This window comes from Sciurus carolinensis, chromosome X (assembly GCF_902686445.1).
Source record: "Sciurus carolinensis chromosome X, mSciCar1.2, whole genome shotgun sequence".
Lineage (NCBI taxonomy): Eukaryota > Metazoa > Chordata > Mammalia > Rodentia > Sciuridae > Sciurus > Sciurus carolinensis.
In genome coordinates, this window is record NC_062232.1 from 29841164 (window position 1) to 29860712 (window position 19549).

General features: G+C 36.4%; 1 protein-coding gene across 1 annotated transcript in view; it reads left to right on the forward strand.

Annotated features, from left to right (window-relative positions):
* The window catches only part of Cfap47 (cilia and flagella associated protein 47), a 403733-nt gene that overhangs the window by 274933 nt on the left and 109251 nt on the right, over positions 1-19549 (forward strand). Inside the window, 1 exon segment of the mRNA XM_047535909.1 lies at positions 17482-17657. Within this exon segment, the coding sequence (XP_047391865.1) occupies positions 17482-17657 (176 nt within the window).

Genomic DNA, 19549 nt, shown 5'->3' on the forward strand with positions numbered 1-19549 from the left:
ATTAACATTCTACCTACATGTGTCAAGAGTTACCAGAACAAACTTAACCTTAGCCTTGTTCTCACATATATGGTAAAAGCAGGATTGTGCTTTCTACACTTCTTTATTATTGACTATTCCTGGTTTATACAATAGGCCTTTCACTGAAATATTTGGAGCAACTGGCATAGATTTCATGTTTTAAATAAGTGACTGAGAATAAGATTTTCTAACATGAATTATTGAAGTATTACTAAATCTGTGTCCAAATTTATTTAATAGAGTCAAATATCAAATACATAAAAATACTTTGTAAGTGTATATGTTGATCATTTGCCCACATTATTTCTGGGTAAAATGAAATAGTACCAGAGAAGAGAGGACATTCACTTCCTCATTGTCTATAAGTTTAAAATGTGACTAGATATGAGTTGAAATATATCACACAAACTAACAAATGTAGAGGCATTTCTAAAACCACTTGTAAATATCTGGATTTTAAATAAATCATGAGAACAATGTTAATTGATACTGATGTTTTAATTAAATATAATTGCCTTATTGTTTGTACTCAAACATTAGATCATAATGAAATAAATATTACTTTTGCTTTCAAATATGAAGATAGATTTCTTCATAGACTTGACTAAACAGGATTTGGACTTAGGCTCCAATACATAGAAAGTAATGATTTAAAATACTTTTAAGTCTATACATTGAGCATTTTCCCACCTGATTTCTGGGTAATCTCCACGGAGGCATAGAAAATGAATGGTTAAAATATTGAAGTGCACCCAATTAAGGCTTGCAAAAGTATCATCTTCTAAGTAGAAAATAATTTAATATGGTGATGGTAGGATCATTTTACTCAACAAAATGTCCTATTTCTTTGACCTATTTCTGTAGCATAAAATCTTTCTTAAAGTATATTTTTAAATGACATGAATTTAGCTACACAGCCTCTTGCTGTGGAAAGTGATTACTGAATTAAAATTCATCTCTTTATCAGAACATAAAAGAAAGGAATTTAAATGGGCCCTGAAGAAATTGAAAACATGAAATAGTACCTCAGAAGAGAGGATAATGGCTTCCTTATTGACTATAGATTTTAAATAGGGATAGAGATGACTTGAAATGTATAACACAAACTAGCAAACATGGACGTAATTCTAAAATCATTAAAAATATCTGTTGCATCTTCTCATTAAATGGTGCATGAAGTATTGTGCAAAGGTTATTAGCCCCTTGAGCAAATACTGATAGAAATTGAGATTTCTATAACTTTTAACTTCCAATGATGAAGATTGCCATGCAGGTTGAGAAACATGCAATTACAGGGTACTTCATATGTCTATGTAAGAAGACTGAGCAGGAAGTGAAAAGAAGCCACCACTTTTCTCTTTTAATGAGACATTTCCAATATGTTTTCATTTTTGCAATTAAAATTTGCATTACCCTTTCATGAATATATTACTTTCATAAGTAATATAGCTGCTAGATTACTCTCTTTGTGACTATGTAGTCATGTTTGTTATTTTAATTAAATGTTCACTTTCAACTGAGGTTGGTAGGAAAATGGGGGAGTCTCTCAAGTAACTCTACTCACCTAGGATCCCAATGAAAGTGATGTAGTAAGTGATGTAGTCAATAAGTTTTCCCACCTTTCTAATCATAGAAACTTATTCCCTCAACTTTCAGACATGAAGATTTATTTGATAGAGATGATATGGTTTCTTTTAAATAATTCCATCAAATAAAATCTTTGTGTATTTCTTGAAAAAGATGCTTTCTTAGTACTTTCACAAGTACACTAATATTTAACCTAATTTGGACTTAATATGAAAAATGTATAGATATAAGCATGGAAGATTATTTTAATTACTGTTATAAACATCCATATTCCAAAAGAGTCTGCAAAGATTCAAATTTTTACAAAATCTCACCTCAGTATACTGCTTATACTCTTATCAATTTTAAAACACTGTTTGACTCACAAAAGGTATATTTTTTCCTAAAGTTATAGAGCTAATATATGGCTTTAATAGTTATTTAAACTGACAGAGTATTTCCTGAATTATTTACTTATTAGTAAATTCTTAATTGGCTTTGCATAATATCTATAGATTTAAAAACCATCAGTAATTATCTACTTTTACTTAAAGTGACAATGGAATCAAGGCCATGACCGAGAGTTAAACTGTCTGTACTTCACTGAAGTGTCTCACAGGGTGCAGTGGGTGCTCTGCTTTCTAAATCAAGCCCTGCAAAGGGGAAGGATGCTTTTAATCATTCATTCTCATTCATTCTCATTCTCTCTCTCTCCCTCTCTCTCTCCCTCTCTCTCTCTCTCTCTCTCTCTCTCTCTCTCTCTCTCTCTCTCTCTCTCTCTCTCCCACCCCCTTCCTTCCTATCTTGCTCATTCTTTTAAGTTTTGCATCAAAGTTACCTATGCTGGCCAAACCCTATGCTCTGAAGACTGATTCCCTTACTAATTTAGACACAGTAATTCTTCTTCCAGCAGTGACTGAATAGAGGAGCTCTTCAAGAAGTTTTTTTCTGCTTTACAGCAAGAATGTTGGCCTGTATTTATAGACTATGTACATGACCACAATGAATCATTTTGATAGTCCTTGTTCACAATTACTGATATTACTCTTTTAATTAGATATAATGTTAACCAATGTGACTTGGAGATGACATGGGAACAGGAATTCAGCTGCTAACTCTTACAAGGTCAACAGTGAGATCCACCAGCATACTTTGTCTCTAATCCCCAGAAAACTCAATCAGATTCAGCTCCTTTTCAGTTATGACAAAGGTTTTTACTTTCTTCTCCCTATGGTTATAATAGGCTCAAGAGGGAACTAGCAGGGGCATCATCACTCCAATATCCAAGATGGAGGGCATTTGGTCCTTATCATGTCTTAACATCAGCAATATAAGTTTTACTTACTAGTCATTGAACCTCAAGAATTTTTTTCCCATCAAATTTTTTATGATCCCAAAGATGATCAGGAGAGCATCCCCAAAGCTTCCCAAAGGCCACTGAAAATGTCTCTGAAAGAGTTGGAATGGGTTGTGTCTTCAGGAGGTAGTTTAAGTCTTGAGTAAAGTATGTGTATTCTCTCTTTCCTCCTAGCTGAGAAAAATTTAATTTCCTTTTTATCGGTTATAAACCTGGCTAGGCATGCATCCTCCAAAAATGATGGCTTATCTCATAACACTTGAATCAATATAAAATAAAATGTAAAGTTTATCGACAAAAGTTTATTTTAGAAAGCAAAAGGCAAACTTTCCTCCCCTTGCAATCAGGTCATAGCAATCCTGTTCAGTGTACAATGAGTTTAGAAGGTTTTAGCATTAGGCATTAGGTAGAGAGGAAGGAGTGGGGGGACTGACCTGGGTTAATATCACAAACTTTTAGGCTGTTATTCTTGATGTGGGAAACTTAGCACTACCTTGTAAGGAAAACTGTTGAATCTATGATTTTATTGACAAGTACTAATTTTACATAACGAATAAAGACGACTTTTTAAAAACTTGAAATTTTTTTTTTATTGTGAACAAATGGGATACATGTTCTTTCTCTGTTTGTACATAGAGTAAAGGCATACCATTTGTGTAATCATACGTTTACATAGGGTGATGTTGGTTGATTCATTCTGTTATTTTTCCCCTTCCCCCCACCCCTCCCATCCCTCTTTTCCCTCTATACAGTCCATCCTTCCCCCATTCTTGCCCCCCTCCCTAACCCTCACTCTAACCCTAAAACTAACCCCTCCCACGCCCCATTATGTATCATCATCCACTTATCAGCGAGATCATTCTTCCTTTGGTTTTTTGAGATTGGCTTATCTCACTTAGCATGATATTCTCCAATTTCGTCCATTTGCTTGCAAATGCCATAATTTTATCATTCTTTATGACTGAGTAATATTCCATTGTATATATATGCCACAGTTTCTTTATCCATTCATCAACTGAAGGGCATCTAGGTTGGTTCCACAATCTGGCTATGGTGAATTGAGTAGCAATGAACATTGATGTGGCTGTATCTCTGTAGTATGCTGATTTTAAGTCCTTTGGGTATAGGCCAAGGAGTGGGATAGCTGGGTCAAATGGTAGTTCCATTCCAAGTTTTCTAAGGAATCTCCATACTGCCTTCCAGAGTGGTTGCACTAATTTGCAACCCCACCAGCAATGTATGAGTGTACCTTTTTCCCCACATCCTCGCCAACACCTGTTGTTGCTTGTGTTCTTGATAATCGCCATTCTGATTGGGGTGAGATGGAATCTTAGGGTGGTTTTGATTTGCATTTCTTTTATTACTAGAGATGTTGAACATTTTTCCATATGTTTGTTGATTGTTTGTAGGTCTTCTTCTGTGAAGTGTCTGTTCATTTCCTTAGACCATTTGTCGATTGGGTTATTTGTAGTCTTGGTGTTGAGTTTTTTGAGTTCTTTATAGATTCTGGAAATTAGCGCTCTATCTGAGGTATGGTTGGCAAAGATATTCTCCCACTCTGTAGGCTCTCTCTTCACATTTCTGATAGTTTCCTTTGCTGAGAGAAAGCTTTTTAGTTTGAATCTATCCCAGTTGTTGATTCTTGCTTTTATTTCTTGTGCTATGGGAGTCCTGTTGAGAAAGTCTGGTCCTAAGCCGACATGTTGAAGATCTGGACCTACTTTTTCTTCTATAAGATGCAGGGTCTCTGGTCTGATTCCGAGGTCCTTAATCCATTTTGAGTTTAGTTTTGTGCACAGTGAGAGATATAGGTTTATTTTCATTCTGTTGCATATGGATTTCCAATTTTCCCAGCACCATTTATTGAAGAGGCTATCTTTTCTCCATTGCATATTTTTGGCCCCTTTGTCTAGTATGAGGAAATTATATTTGTTTGGGTTTGTGTCCGTGTCCTCTATTCTGTACCATTGATCTACCTGTCTATTTTGGTACCAATACCATGCCGTTTTTGTTACTATTGCTTTGTAGTACAGTTGAAGTTCAGGTATTGCAATACCCCCTGCTTCATTTTTCCTGCGAAGGATTGCTGTAGCAATTCTGGGTTTCTTATTCCTCCAGATGAATTTCATGATTGCTTGTTCTACTTCTGTAAGGTACATCTTTGGGATTTTAATTGGAATTGCATTGAATCTGTATAGCACTTTTGGTAGTATGGCCATTTTGACAATATTAATTCTTCCTATCCAAGAACATGGGAGATCTTTCCATGACCTAAGGTTTTCTTGAATTTCTTTCTTTAGTGTTCTGTAGTTCTCATTGTAGAGGTCTTTCACCTCTTTTGTGAGATTGATTCCCAAGTATTTTATTTTTTTCGAGGCTATTGTGAATGGAGTAGTTTTCCTAACTTCTCTTTCTGAAGATTCATCACTTATGTATAAAAATGCATTGGATTTATGAGCATTGATCTTGTATTCTGCTACTTTACTGAATTCACTTATGAGTTCTAAGAGTTTTCTGGTGGAATTTCCTGGTTCCTCTAAGTATATAATCATATCATCAGCAAATAGGGATAGTTTGAGTTCTTCTTTTCCAATTCATATCCCTTTAATTTCTTTGGTCTGTCTAATTGCTCTGGCTAGAGTTTCAAGGACGATATTGAATAGGAGTGGTGAGAGAGGGCATCCCTGCCTTGTTCCAGATTTTAGAGGGAATGCTTTCAGTTTTTCACCATTAAGAATAATATTAGCCATGGGCTTAGCATAGACGGCCTTTACAATGTTAAGGAACGTTCCCACTATCCCTACTTTTTCTAGTGTTTTGAGCATGAAGGGGTACTGTATTTTATCAAATGCTTTATCTGCATCTATTGAAATAATCATGTGATTCTTGACTTTAAGTCTGTTGGTATGGTGAATTACATTTATTGATTTCCTGATGTTGAACCAACCTTGCATCCCTGGGATGAAACCCACTTGATCATGATGCACTATCTTTTTAATACATTTTTGTATGCGATTTGCTAAAATTTTGTTGAGAATTTTTGCATCGATGTTCATTAAGGATATTGGTCTGAAATTTTCTTTCCTCGATGTGTCTCTGTCTGGTTTAGGTATCAGGGCGATATTGGCTTCATAGTATGAGTTTGGGAGGGTTCCCTCCTCTTCTATTTCATGGAATACTTTGAAAAGTATTGGAATGAGCTCTTCTTTAAAGGTTTTGTAGAACTCGGCTGAGAAACCATCAGGTCCTGGACTTTTCTTTGTTGTTAGGCTTTTGATGACTTCTTCTATTTCATTACTTGAAATTGGTCTATTTAAATTATGTATGTCCTCCTCGTTTAGTTTAGGCAATTCATAGGTCTCTAGAAACTTGTTGATATCTTCGAAATTTTCTATTTTGTTGGAATATAGATTTTCAAAATAGCTTCTAATTATGTTTTGTATTTCAATCGTGTCTGTTGTGATATTTCCTTGTTCATTCCGAATTTTGGTGATTTGGGTTTTCTCTCCTCTTCTCTTTGTTAGTGTGGCTAAAGGTTTATCAATTTTGTTTATTTTTTCGAAGAACCAGCTATTTATTTTGTCAATTTTTTGTATTGTTTCTTTCGTTTCAATTTCGTTGATTTCAGCTCTGAGTTTAACTATTTCCTGTCTTCTACTACTTTTGGTGTTGGTCTGTTCTTCTTTTTCTAGGACTTTGAGATGTAGTGTTAGGTCGTTTATTTTTTGAGTTTTACTTCTTTTATTAAATGCGCTCCATGAAATAAATCTTCCTCTAAGTACCGCTTTCATAGTGTCCCAGAGATTTTGATATGATGTTTCTTTGTTCTCGTTTACCTCTAAGAATTTTTTAATTTCCTTCCTAATATCTTCTGTTATCCATTCCTCATATAATAGCATATTGTTTAATCTCCAGGTGTTGGAGTAATTTCTGTTTTTTGCTCTTTCATTTATTTCTAGTTTCAATCCATTATGGTCTGATAAAATACAAGGAAGTGTCTCTATCTTCTTGTATTTGCTAACATTTGCTTTGTGGCATAATATATGGTCTATTTTAGAGAAGGATCCATGTGCTGCTGAGAAGAAAGTGTATTCGCTCTTGGTTGGATGGTATATTCTATAAATGTCTGTTAAGTCTAAATTAATGATTGTGTTATTGAGATCTATGGTTTCTTTGTTCAATTTTTGTTTGGAAGATCTGTCCAGTGGTGAGAGAGGCGTGTTAAAATCACCTAGTATTATTGTATTGTGGTCTATTTGATTTCTGAGATTGAGAAGGATTTGTTTGACATACATGGGTGAGCCACTGTTTGGGGCATAGATATTTATGATTGTTATGTCTTGCTGATTTATGGTTCCCTTAAGCATTATGAAATGTCCTTCTTTATCCCTTCTGATTAACTTTGGCTTGAAGTCCACTTTATCTGAAATGAGGATGGATACCCCAGCTTTTTTGCTGGGTCCATGTGCATGGTAATTTTTTTCCCATCCTTTCACCTTTAGTCTATGGGTATCTCTTTCTAAGAGATGAGTCTCTTGCAGGCAACATATTGTTGGATCTTTCTTTTTTATCCAATCTGCCAGTCTATGTCTTTTGATTGATGAATTCAGGTCGTTAATATTCAGGGTTATTATTGAGATATGATTTGTATTCCCAGTCATTTGACTCATTTTATTCATTTATTTGCTTATTTTTGACATGACTTGGTTCCTCTTTATTTGAGAGTTCCTTTAGGATATCTCCTCCCTTTGCTGATTTGCTTCTTTGTTTTTCATATCTTCTTCATGGAATATTTTGCTGAGAATGTTCTGTAATGCTGGCTTTCTTTTTGTATATTCTTTTAGCTTTTGTTTATCATGGAAGGATTTTATTTCGTCGTCAAATCTGCTAAGTTTTGCTGGGTATAAGATTCTTGGTTGGCATCCATTTTCTTTTAGGACTTGAAAAATGTTATTCCAGGCCCTTCTAGCTTTTAGGGTCTGGTTTGAAAAATCTGCTGATATCCGTATTGGCTTCCCCCTGAATGTAATTTGGTTCTTTTCTCTCACAGCCTTTAAGATTCTGTCTTTATTTTGTATGTTAGGTATTTTCATTATAATGTGCCTTGGTGTGGGTCTGTTGTAATTTTGTGTATTTGGAGTCCTATAAGCCTCTTGAACTTGATTTTCCATTTCATTCTTCAGATTTGGGAAATTTTCTGAAATTATCTCATTGAATAGGTTGTTCATTCCTTTGGTTTGTTTCTCTAAACCTTCCTCAATTCCAATAATTCTCAAATTTGGCCTTTTCATGATATCCCATAGTTCTTGGAGATTCTGTTCATGATTTCTTACCATCTTCTCTGTTTGTTCGACTTTGTTTTCGAGGTTAAATATTTTGTCTTCAATATGTGAGGTTCTGTCTTCCAGGTGTTCTATCCTATTGGTTGTGCTTTCTATGGAGTTCTTAATTTGGTTTATTGTTTCCTTCATTTCAAGGATTTCTGTTTGGTTTTTTTTCAAAATCTCTAACTCTTTATTGAAATGGTCTTTTGCTTCCTGTATTTGCTCTTTTAACTGTCTATTGGTGCGTTCATTCAATGCCTGCATTTGCTCTTTCATTTCATCGTTTGCTTCCCTTATCATGTTGATTATATACATTCTGAACTCCCTTTCTGACATTTCTTCTGCCATGCTGTCATTGGATTTTATTGATATAACATCCAGATTTGTTTGAGGCATTTCCTTCCCTTGTTTTCTCATATTGTTCAGGTATCAGTGGACTGCAGAGATGTTTCAGATTTCCTCTATTGACTTATAATGTCCCTGAAGATTGCTAGTGTATCCCCTCTTATCCTTCAGTAGCCTGAAGTCTTAGAGGAAGTTGATACTTCGGTGTTCCCCTAGGTAGCTGCCTCTCTAGGGGTGGTGGTCTTCAGGTGGGGTATATTCCCTGCTAGAGGGCAGAGGTGCCTCTACTTGTTGACCAATGGTCATCCAAAGGGGAACTAGACTGCGGGCTGAGGCAATGCCTGTTTGGGCCTGTGTCTCTGGTTTTACCGTCTTTGTGGTAAAACCTCACTCGGCGGGGAAGACCCACCCGGTGGGGAGGTCTCGCTAGTCCGTTCCCCTCCTAGAGTTTCCCCTCAGTCCACAACTACCGCCTGGGCAGGGCAGCCTTCCCAGGCAATGTTTCCAGGGGCCTGGACCTACCTCCTGGGCTTGGGAGCCCTGCCCTTCGCAGACGAGTCTCCTTAGGTGGCCCCTCCTCAGAGAAGCTGCCCGCAGTCCTGGAACCTTCGCTCCACCCCTCACCTGGTCTCTGTGTAGCTCTTTCAAGAAAAGGTGCTTAGATCCCCGGCTGGGACCGTGCTTTGCACCTAATCTCCTGGCTATGCGACCCCTCCTCTGAGCAGTCACTTGGAGCCTCGTACATATGCTCCAAGCCCCAGTGACCCGTCACTCGTCTCTTCCTCCAGGCAGCTGCCTGGTGTTCTGTGTGGGCGCTTGGAGACCAAGCCACTCACTGCGCACCTCCACCTCCTCAGGACAGCCCCCTCCCCGTTGTTCAGGCGGTTGCTGAATCCAAATAGCTCGCCACCCAACTCTTTCTCTGGCAGCCCCCGGAGCCCTGGCAGATTGCTCCAAAAAACCAAAAAAGAAAGCGGTGTGCTGCTCGGCCTCCTCTGCAAGGTTCCCCACTTTCCGAACTCACTGTTCCAGCGGGGGTAGGTGTGTCTTGCTGCCTGGGCAGGGCAGCCTTCCCAGGGGCCCAGACCTACCTCCTGGGCCTGGGAGCCTCACCCTTCGTAGACGAGTCTCCTTAGGTTGTCCCTTCTTAGAGAAGCTGCCCGCAGTCCTGGAACCGTCACTTTGCCCCTCAGCTTGTCTCTGTGTAGTTCATTCAAGAAAAGGTGCCTAGGTCCCTGGACCGGACCGTGCTATGCACCTAATCGCCTGGCTATGCAACCCGCCCTCTGACCAGTCACTTGGAGCCTCGTACATATGCTCCAAGCCCCAGTGACCCGTCACTCGTCTCTTCCTCCAGGCAGCCACCCGGTGCTCTGTGTGGGCGCTTGGAGACCAAGGCACTCACTGCGTACCTCCACCTCCTCTGGGCAGCCCCCTCCCCATTGCTCAGGCGGTTGCTGGATCCAAACAACTCGCTGCCCCACTCTTTCTCTGTCAGCCGCTGGAGCCCTGGCAGATCGCTTCAAAACCAAGCGGTGTGTCGCGCAACCTCCTTTGCAAACTTCCCTGCTTTCCGAGTTCACTGCTCCGGCGGGGGAGGTGTGTCTTGCTGCCTGGGCAAGGCAGCCTTCTCAGGCAATGTTCCCAGGGGCCCGGACCTCCCTCCTGGGCTTGGGAGCCTCACCCTTCGCAGACAAGTCTCCTTAGGTTAGAGAAGCTGCCCGCAGTCCTGGAAACTTCAATCCGCCATTTTTCGCTCCGCTTTGCTGTCCGTGTTTACCGCTCCGGCGGGGGAGGGGCGTCTCGCTGAGTCACTCTACTTCACAAAGTTCTCTGCGTTCCGGGGCTACTGCCCCATCTGGGACGCCTCCCCTATGGGAGAAACTCACCCGGCAGCTTTGAGTTGGTCCCAAGTCACTATCTCCTCTTTTGAATCTTGAGTCCTGGAGCAACATGAAATGCAGCCGCCCTCTAGTCCGCCATCTTGAACCTCTCTAATTGCCTTCTTGATAACCTCTCTCTATGTTGAGATTTCATGTCTTCAGAGTGATTTCTCCTCTGTAATTCCAGCGACTTGGGAGACTAAGGCTGGAGGATCACAAGTTCAAGGCCAGCCTCAGCAACTTAGCCGAGGCTCTACACAACTTAGCAATACCCTGACAATGAGCTTCAAGCCTCTAGCAGGCGTCGCAGGATGGGATTTGCCCCACCTAAAGATCGGAGCTACGGCTTCAGATTACCCAAGATGGCCGCTCTAGTTTCCAAATGTCAAAAACTTGAAATTTTGACAGGGGAAGTTGTAACTACTGTGAGATATCTCTACATCTCTGAGTAAAAAGTATTCAGAGGATGGTAAGGCAGAGTTGACATGAGATCAATCCCTTTTTATGTAAGTCTTCAAATCAGGAGTACATTAATTAGTTGAAATCAACATCACAACTATCTGAAACACCATATTTTCAATACAAGTTCAGAAAACATGCCAAAGTTAAAGGTGAATAATTTTTGGATACTCTGTCACCATGAACAATTCCTGCCTCTGCCTTCTTCCATAAATTCAACTGAAGAAGTGACTAAATATAACATTGGATTCATTGATGCAAATACAAATGCTGGAAGGAAGGAAGGAAAGAAAGAAAGAAAGAAAGTAAGAAAGGTGACAAATACCACTCACTGTATTAAGAATTACTGCACACTAGTTCTCTAAAGCATTTGAACTATATCTGAGCACAGTTTTCTTAACTTGTGACAAATACTATTCCAAATGGCATTCACATGCATGTGTGCACAAACACACAAAAACACACACACACATACACACACACACACAGAGACTCTTTTCTTAAACATTTAACTAGGAGTATACTTCCTAGGGCTCTGCCCCCTGAAATTTTGTATATTATTATTTATTCATCACAGCTTCTCATAGTTTTTTTCCCCTCAAAGTTATAGGGTATATCTGAATACGAATGAATAAACCCATGGATTATTCTGGTTTCTGACTTTTTCATAGTCACAATCCTCAATCTACATTTCCTCTAACTGACATTAGCAGCTGACCTTGATAACACTTTTACATTCTCTTGTGTTACAGGTCAGTGGTGGGTTGGGGAAAAAGGGGTAAAATATGAGGCATGACTTCCCTGGATAAAGTAACATGCGGTTGGGAGTAGCAAAGAAATAACAACAACATTTCTAATTTGTAGCTACTTCTCTGATTCCTCTGAGTTCTGAACTACTAGAACTAACTTTTCAATGTAGGAAAATTATTGAGACAGATTAGAGTTATCACTTCCTCTGAATTACATGATACTTTCAAAATGCCCTTTAGTTAAGTTTGTTTATTGACTTGGTAATGTTTTCAAATTGAATAAAATTAAAATTGAATATTTCCTCAATAATATGCTTTCCTTAAATTAATATTATTATGTGTTTTATACCTCAGAAATAATCCTGTTATAATGAACTCATGATTATCTTCTGAAAGAACATGTAGTGAAAAATATTTCCTGCTGGTACATTTTGAATTGTCATTGACTCAATTAAGCTTTTATGGGCAAAAACATAATCTTTATTTACTTCAACCCAGTAGGAAGTGATGAAGTTTTCAGTGCAAACACTCAGTGAATTAAATTTTTCTTCTTTGAGAAGGTCTGAACTGGCAACCAAGTGACAAAGTTAACAAGTGATAAAATAATAAGGTGATAAAGTTTTTCTCCAAAATAACTTTCAAGCAAGAAGGCAACCACAGTTACTTTGAGATTTTCAAACTCCCTGAGTCATGTTTTCATATGGATATTTTATTATTTAGTTAAAAGTTGTGATTATCCAGAACATCAGACATATTAATAATTGATTTGTATACAAAGTCATTTTATAAATTACATTTTGTTTTTTTATGAATATTTATTATGTGTCTGTATCATTGGCACTGTTTAGATGAACAATATAAGCAAGGTCCCCATTTGTGTGAGCTAACATTCTAATGGAGTTAGAAAACCAAGAAAATAACCAAAATGAGATCTTTCATAGGAAATTTTTCTGTTGTTTGGATTTTCAAATAAAGTCACAGTAATCTGAGAATCATAGGTAATTCTTTTTCCATGTTTTGAAAAACATTCCTACAATTTATCTAAGAGTCAATAACTATTTTAGGGAATATTAGTTAGGGTATTTCCAGCTGATATAACAAATCCCAAGTTTTCAATATTCTGATACAATAAAAGATTTGATAATTTAAGAATTGCATGTGTTATGGTTTGGATGGAAGGTATCTGCCAAAAGCTTACATGTGAGACGAGAAGGTTCAGAGGAGAAATGAATGGGTTGTAAAAGTCTTAACCCAATCAGTGAATTGATCCCTGATAGGGATTAACTGAGTGGAAACTGAAACAGTAGGGTGTGGCTGAAGGAGATGGTACATTGGGGGCATGGCTTTGGAGTATATATTTGCTTTTGGTAAGTGCAGCCTCTCTCTCTGCTTCCATGTGAGCTACTTCCCTCTGCCACACTCTTCTGCCACGATGTTTTGCCTTGCCACGAGCCCCAAGGAATGAAGCTGGTCTTTTATGGACTAAGATCTCTGAAACAGTGAGCCTTCTAATAAACCTTTTCTCCTTCGTAGTTGTTCTGGTTGGGTCCTTTAGTCACAGCAGTGAAAAAGCTGACCAAGACACATGTATGTATTCCCATGTGGTGATTCAGGGAGCCAAGCTTCTTCCATCTTGTGATTCCTTCGTCCTTTAGGGATTCAGGGATTCCTACATATAGTTGGAGGAAGAAAACTGAGAGAAGGGAATTTCCACTAGTTTTTTAATTGCCTTGGTCTATAGGTGATATTTCACTTCTGCTCACATACCATTGAAGAAAAGTAATAACACAAGTATACTAGAGTACAAGAGGGTTTGGGATATCTAACCTCTGTTTGGACAGTTGCTGCCCAGTATTATCTTCATACTGTGAAGGGGGAGCACATAAATTTAGTGGAAAAATGATGTTCCGGCATATCAAGGGAGGTGAGAAATCTTTTAGACTATCGTCCATTTCCAGAAAATATGTGATGGTCAGAATATGACAGTGGGAGTCTCTTTTTCAGCAAGAAGACACTGACAGTTTAATGTCACCTGACTTTTTGGAGATTTCCTATAAACAGAAAGGACCACAAAGGAAAGAAAAATGGTTAGAGTAAAAGGAAGATGCACTTCCACTGCCATAAGACAAGACCTCATGGGTCAAAGTTTATTTGAATCAATGGAAGGAGGCTGGGCCTGGGCTTGTTTGAAAGGACCTTGCCATACATTCTATTAGTGTGGAAAAACCCCAGGAGAAAGAGTCTACAGAGAGTAATTCACAATAGAAGAGAAGAGGAACCTACTAAGTCAATTGGAGAAGACCAACCAGCAAAAATGAATGGCCTCTATTCTTTTGCCTCTCATTCAATCTACATCCTGTAATCTGAAGCAGCCATATGAGAATTATGATTGCAGAAGATGAAGTTAGAATCAAGGGCTTGAAAAGAGCAGGCCATGTATACCTTCTTCCCACAAATGGTCAGAAAAATTACATGATGGTCTTGAGGACGAGGATGGTGTGCCAGAGAAGGAAGATCAGGAAAAGCTTTCAATTGGGTAGGAAGTGAAAGAGTTGATTGAATTTGGGTTTTTTTCAGTACCTTAAAATGAAACTTGAACTGGGGGTGGAGAAATTGGCAAATCCTTTACTAACTTTGAGAGAATAGTGAAAGAAACTTGTCAGGTTTCACTCCACCTTTCAGTGTACCCATTACTGTTACAAGAAATGAATTAGATAAATCTAGATGGTGATAATTCTATGAACAAAAATAGTCTGACGCCAGGTTCAATGGTGCATACCTATAATCCCAGCAGCTCGAGAGGCTGAAACAGAAGGATCATGAGTTCAAAGCCAACCTCAGCAAAAGCGAGGTGCTAAGCAACTCAGTGAGGCCCTGTCTCTAAATAAAACACAAATAGGGCTGGGGATGTGGCTCAGTAGTTGAGTGCCCCTGAGTTCAATTCCTGGTACCACCCACCCTCCCCCAAAAAATAGGATGAGGTGACATTGAGTGTGGCTTGAAGATTGGGGCAGTGCACCTGGGAAGAGAGAATAGCAAATGCCAAGTGTTGGGGACAAAATGAGCTTGGTGGAATGGACCTAGCAGGAAGAAGAAAAGAGTCTCATGAGGCTGGAGTCCGAACAAAAAGGTGGGAAGGCATGGTTTGTGATCAGGTTTTCCTTGGTGCCAGATCTCCTAGTGGCTTAATGGGCAAGATGAGAGATTTTAGTTCATGTGCAATTTAGCTACTAGAAGATGCAGAAAGGGAAATAACCTGACATAAATTATGTTTTTAAACTTCTCAAAATGTTTCTTACATTGTAAGAAAATAATATATGTAAATGAAATTTAAATGCTGAAAATATTTTACATTTGTTTTTAAATGTATATATGCATTTATATTTCCTCAGAAAAGGTTTATGGTGTGAAATTCAATATACCTGTTCATGCATATTTTAAAATAATATTTTATTCTTATGTATTTGAATTTTTCATCATTCTAAATTCCAACATCTTGTGAATGTTCTTTCTGTCTTAAAATATTGATTTATGCTCCACAGGATTAAATATGCATATTTTAGTCATTTTATAAAGGAATCTGAGAAATGGAAGCAATTTTTTAAAAGTCATTATGTTGACTAAAATGTTCTTAAAGTACAAATAAGAGAAAAATATTGAATACCTTATAAAAGAATACTCTCTATTGAACCTAAAGAACCCATGTGAAGATGAAAGACAGCTTTAGAAGTCTCCATGTACAGTCATTACTATTTTACCTGAGTTTCAAAACAAATCAGTCGAAACTGAATTATGTTTTTTAATTCTAAACATAAATTAACCTTAGAAGCCTACTCATCAAAGTAGAGGAATATGCCATTGGCAAGACAGATAATAGCCAAATGTTTCAAACTTTTTAATAAAGTATTCACATAAATTCACTAGACTCTGTATTTCTTGTTGAGTAAGAGTTATTTATTATAAAATTGAATCTAGGATGTGGCAGGATACCTTAAACATCACAACCATTTTTTGGGATGTAATTATTTTTATATGTTTGATTTTTTAGATTATTTATTCAGAATAATTTCACATTTCTGAAATTATATAGATAACAAAGCAAAGTGTTCCAAGAATAAACTTATAAATTTTGATCACCTCATAAAATAATGAATGACAAGTTTCCTTTCTTTCAGTTATTGATCACATCAAATATTTTTAAAATAACTAATTTTATAGCATTAAGAAATATTTATAGTTAGAAAATTAATCTTGTTTAAGTTATTTTTCACAATGGTTTGTGAGGTGGATATCTACAATGCAAATTATCCATATACTACCATCTTTTTAAAAAAAAATTATTTATTTATTTACTACTACCTTTTTAAAGTGTCACTTATACAATTTTTATCTGTTTTAGCTTGGAAAAAAATGATATTTAAACCTTAATGAAAATTCAAAATTATTATAATTAAATTTAAAGCTTTTTCTATCATTATTAGACATATATCACATTAATAGGAAACTTAAAACTTTTGATTATAGTTTTTGTTTCAATAAGTCTATTGCTGTTTTTGAGACTCCAGATAATTAAATTCCAGGGATTCTCAAGAGATTGCAGTACCCATAGTTCTAAGCATTCAGTGATTGCTGCCTGAAAGCTACTCTCTAAAGAATTTTCAGGATGTTGTCTAGACCTACTGAATAAGAATGAAGTGATCAGTTAGTGATATTTGTCATGGAATTGTGATATCAGTACCTCATAACTGCTATCCCCTTTCCCTACTCTTAAGATCCAAACAGCATTAGAATGTTACATCCCCTTTGTAACATGAGGGCTTGCTCCTGTTAGATGGATTGTAGATAACAGAGAAAAATAGTAGGTTTTCAGTGTGCTTTATTTTCTGTTCAAGGCTTATATGTGATAAGACCTAAACAGTTCTATATCCCAGGGTCTAAATGTCTGATACACAGATCTGAAAATGTGAGTCCATCAACTCTAGCCTTATTTTTTAAGAAATAGAATGCAATAATGCAAAGTATCAGAGACCATCACATATAGTAAGAATAGGGATTGTTTTGTAAATCTTTTGTGATATGTGTAGGTGGACAGGACTGTCCTGTAAATTGAATTAGTCTGGGATATCATTAAACAGGTTGAAAATCAGTGGCTTAGATTCTAGTACTTTTCCTTCTGTGAAGAATCTGTAGCATTTTTTTGAACTGACAATGATCTTCACTGAAAAATATCTGAGTAGCAGTCCAGGACAAATGTCTAGGCCAAAATGTTTCATTTTAGTTTTTTGTCTTAAACCCTAGGTAGAGTTTCTAGGCATATTTCCTTCCTTCAGTTTTTTTTATGAGTTTGATCCTTAGAAACATCCTAGGAGTCTAAGTCTGATAATAGCTTTATAAAATATGTGAAGTTGCCTAGAAAATCAGTGAACCGTGACATACTGCCATCATCAAGTTACTGCCAGAGGAAACACTGAAAAATGGACCTTGTTGTAGTAATAATATTGGTGGAAAAATATTTAAAATGTAATTTTATAAACAGTTGTCTTACCATTTAGTAAGATCTCTGTGTACTATTTGCTGTTAAAAATAATAATCCTACTGTCTACCAAGACTAATAAAGGAAAATGTACAAGAGATTAAAAACAAGTAAGATATATTCAGTAGTGGATCAAGAATAAAATATAGCAAATGGACTCATTTAATAGTCTTCTTTACATTTGCTTCCATAGAACAGTGACTGTGCTGACACTCAAAGCTGATTATTTGTTTTGTAATTCTAGGAGACCGTTTGCATTGAAATACCCATTTCTAATCCAAAAGAAAAAATTATCCACATAGGTGTGAGATTAACAAATGATGCCCTTAGTGGAATCCAGGAACTCACACTGAATCCATTAGAGTGTGTTAACTATATTGTCTGGTATTCTCCAGCAGCAACAGGCTATAAAGAAGAAAGGTATGATATGAATATACCATTACTATTTATTATTGACCCCTTGAAATTAAGCTCTTAAAATTCTTTCTTTGCATGCTTTAACACTATTCCCTGATTAAAAGGTACTAATTGGAGTGAGCTTTTGTTTACTTCAGTGAGAAATTATTATTTATTGGTATATTAAGTTAAATAATTCCTATATTTCTCCTTTGACCCCCTCTTTCATTTTTTAGGAACCAGATCTTTCAAAGTACAGCAACTAAACTAAATGAAAATGATTTTATGAGGACTAGGGACTAAACTTTCAATTTCCTTGAGGAAAATTATTCTTTATATTTTTTCATAGCTAAGTAAAAATCATTCACTTGGAGAAAAGAGAATAAATTAAATTAAGGTTGTTATACTATAATGAAAACATACATACATATACAAATGTTACTGGTATAATGATGAGTGCTCTTATAGAATAATAATTGTGAAAATTTTTTGAATTATATTTTCATATATGTATACCCACAAAAACATGATTATCTAAAAAATGTATTGAAATAATCAACTTTATTTGTTTCAATAATTATATCCAGGTTACTTATTATAGTTTTAAACTTTATAATTGACTTAGTATTTATGTGTTTAATGCTTCCATTATTATACTCCATGAAAATGCCCTTTGCTAGTTGAAGTTCTATTTCTGAGGATAATTATTTTTAAAGATTAATTCATTAACTCATTACAATAAATAAAATTGAATATGTTTCTGGTATACAATGCAATGTTTTTGAGATATTTATACTCTGTCAATAATTAAATCAAGCTGATTAATATGTGCCTTACCTCACCTGTTCATCTGAGAACACTTAAAATGTACTCTCTGCAGTTGTCAAGTATATAATATGTTATCATTAACTATAGTCACCTTGTCATAAAATAGATCTCTTGAGCTTATTTTTCTAGTCTAACTGAAATATTATATCCTTTAGCCAACTCCCCCACCCAACCACTCCATCCTAGCCCCCTGTACCTTCCATTCTACTCTTTGCTTCTAAGTTTGATTCTTTCAGATTTACATATAAGTGAGATCATGTGGTATTTGTATGTCTGTGCCTGGCTTATTTCACTTAACATACTACAATCCAGGATAAATTATTGCTGCTTCTAGCACAATATCCTTTAAAAGGAATTAAGAAATAATTGTTATTTTAACAAGCAAATAAATAAATGAATATATATGTGAAATTGTAAAGGATAAACATTATAAAGTGAAATAGGAAAAGAAGAATATAGCATATTATAAAAGATGTTATTTTAATAGATTACCATTAGAAATGTGGGCTCATCCCATCTCTCCCATGTGACTGCACAGGCTTTGTGAGCACAGACTGAATCTTGGATTTTTAAAATCAGTATATATTAAAAGGCACAATCTGGGCTAACACTTATGGACTGCCTACATTATTATTATCACTGTGGCATGTATTTACATACATAAACATATAAAATTCTCATAATAACTATAAGAGGCAGAAGTGATTCCTCCCATTTTATATATGATGAACTTGAAGCTCAAAAAGCAAATGACTTTTTTGAAGCTATACAAATTAAAAACAACAGAGCCGACATATCAGCCCAGTTATAATTTTAGACTACTACAAGCTCTGTTCCCCCAAGGCTGAGCACATAATAAAGGAAGCTCTTAAAACCACATGCTGCTTGATAGCCTTTCTATGAAAGTACACGTGCATTCAATTCAATAAACTAAATTTGGTTCAATGATGGTTAAAAACATGGACTTTAGCTCTTTGGTCCTACACATTAGAAATACTCATGTTTAGATATTTCCCACTAATTCAACAAACATCTATTAAATAGATATTAATGATATCATTATTTTTCTTAAATAATGAAGTGATTTA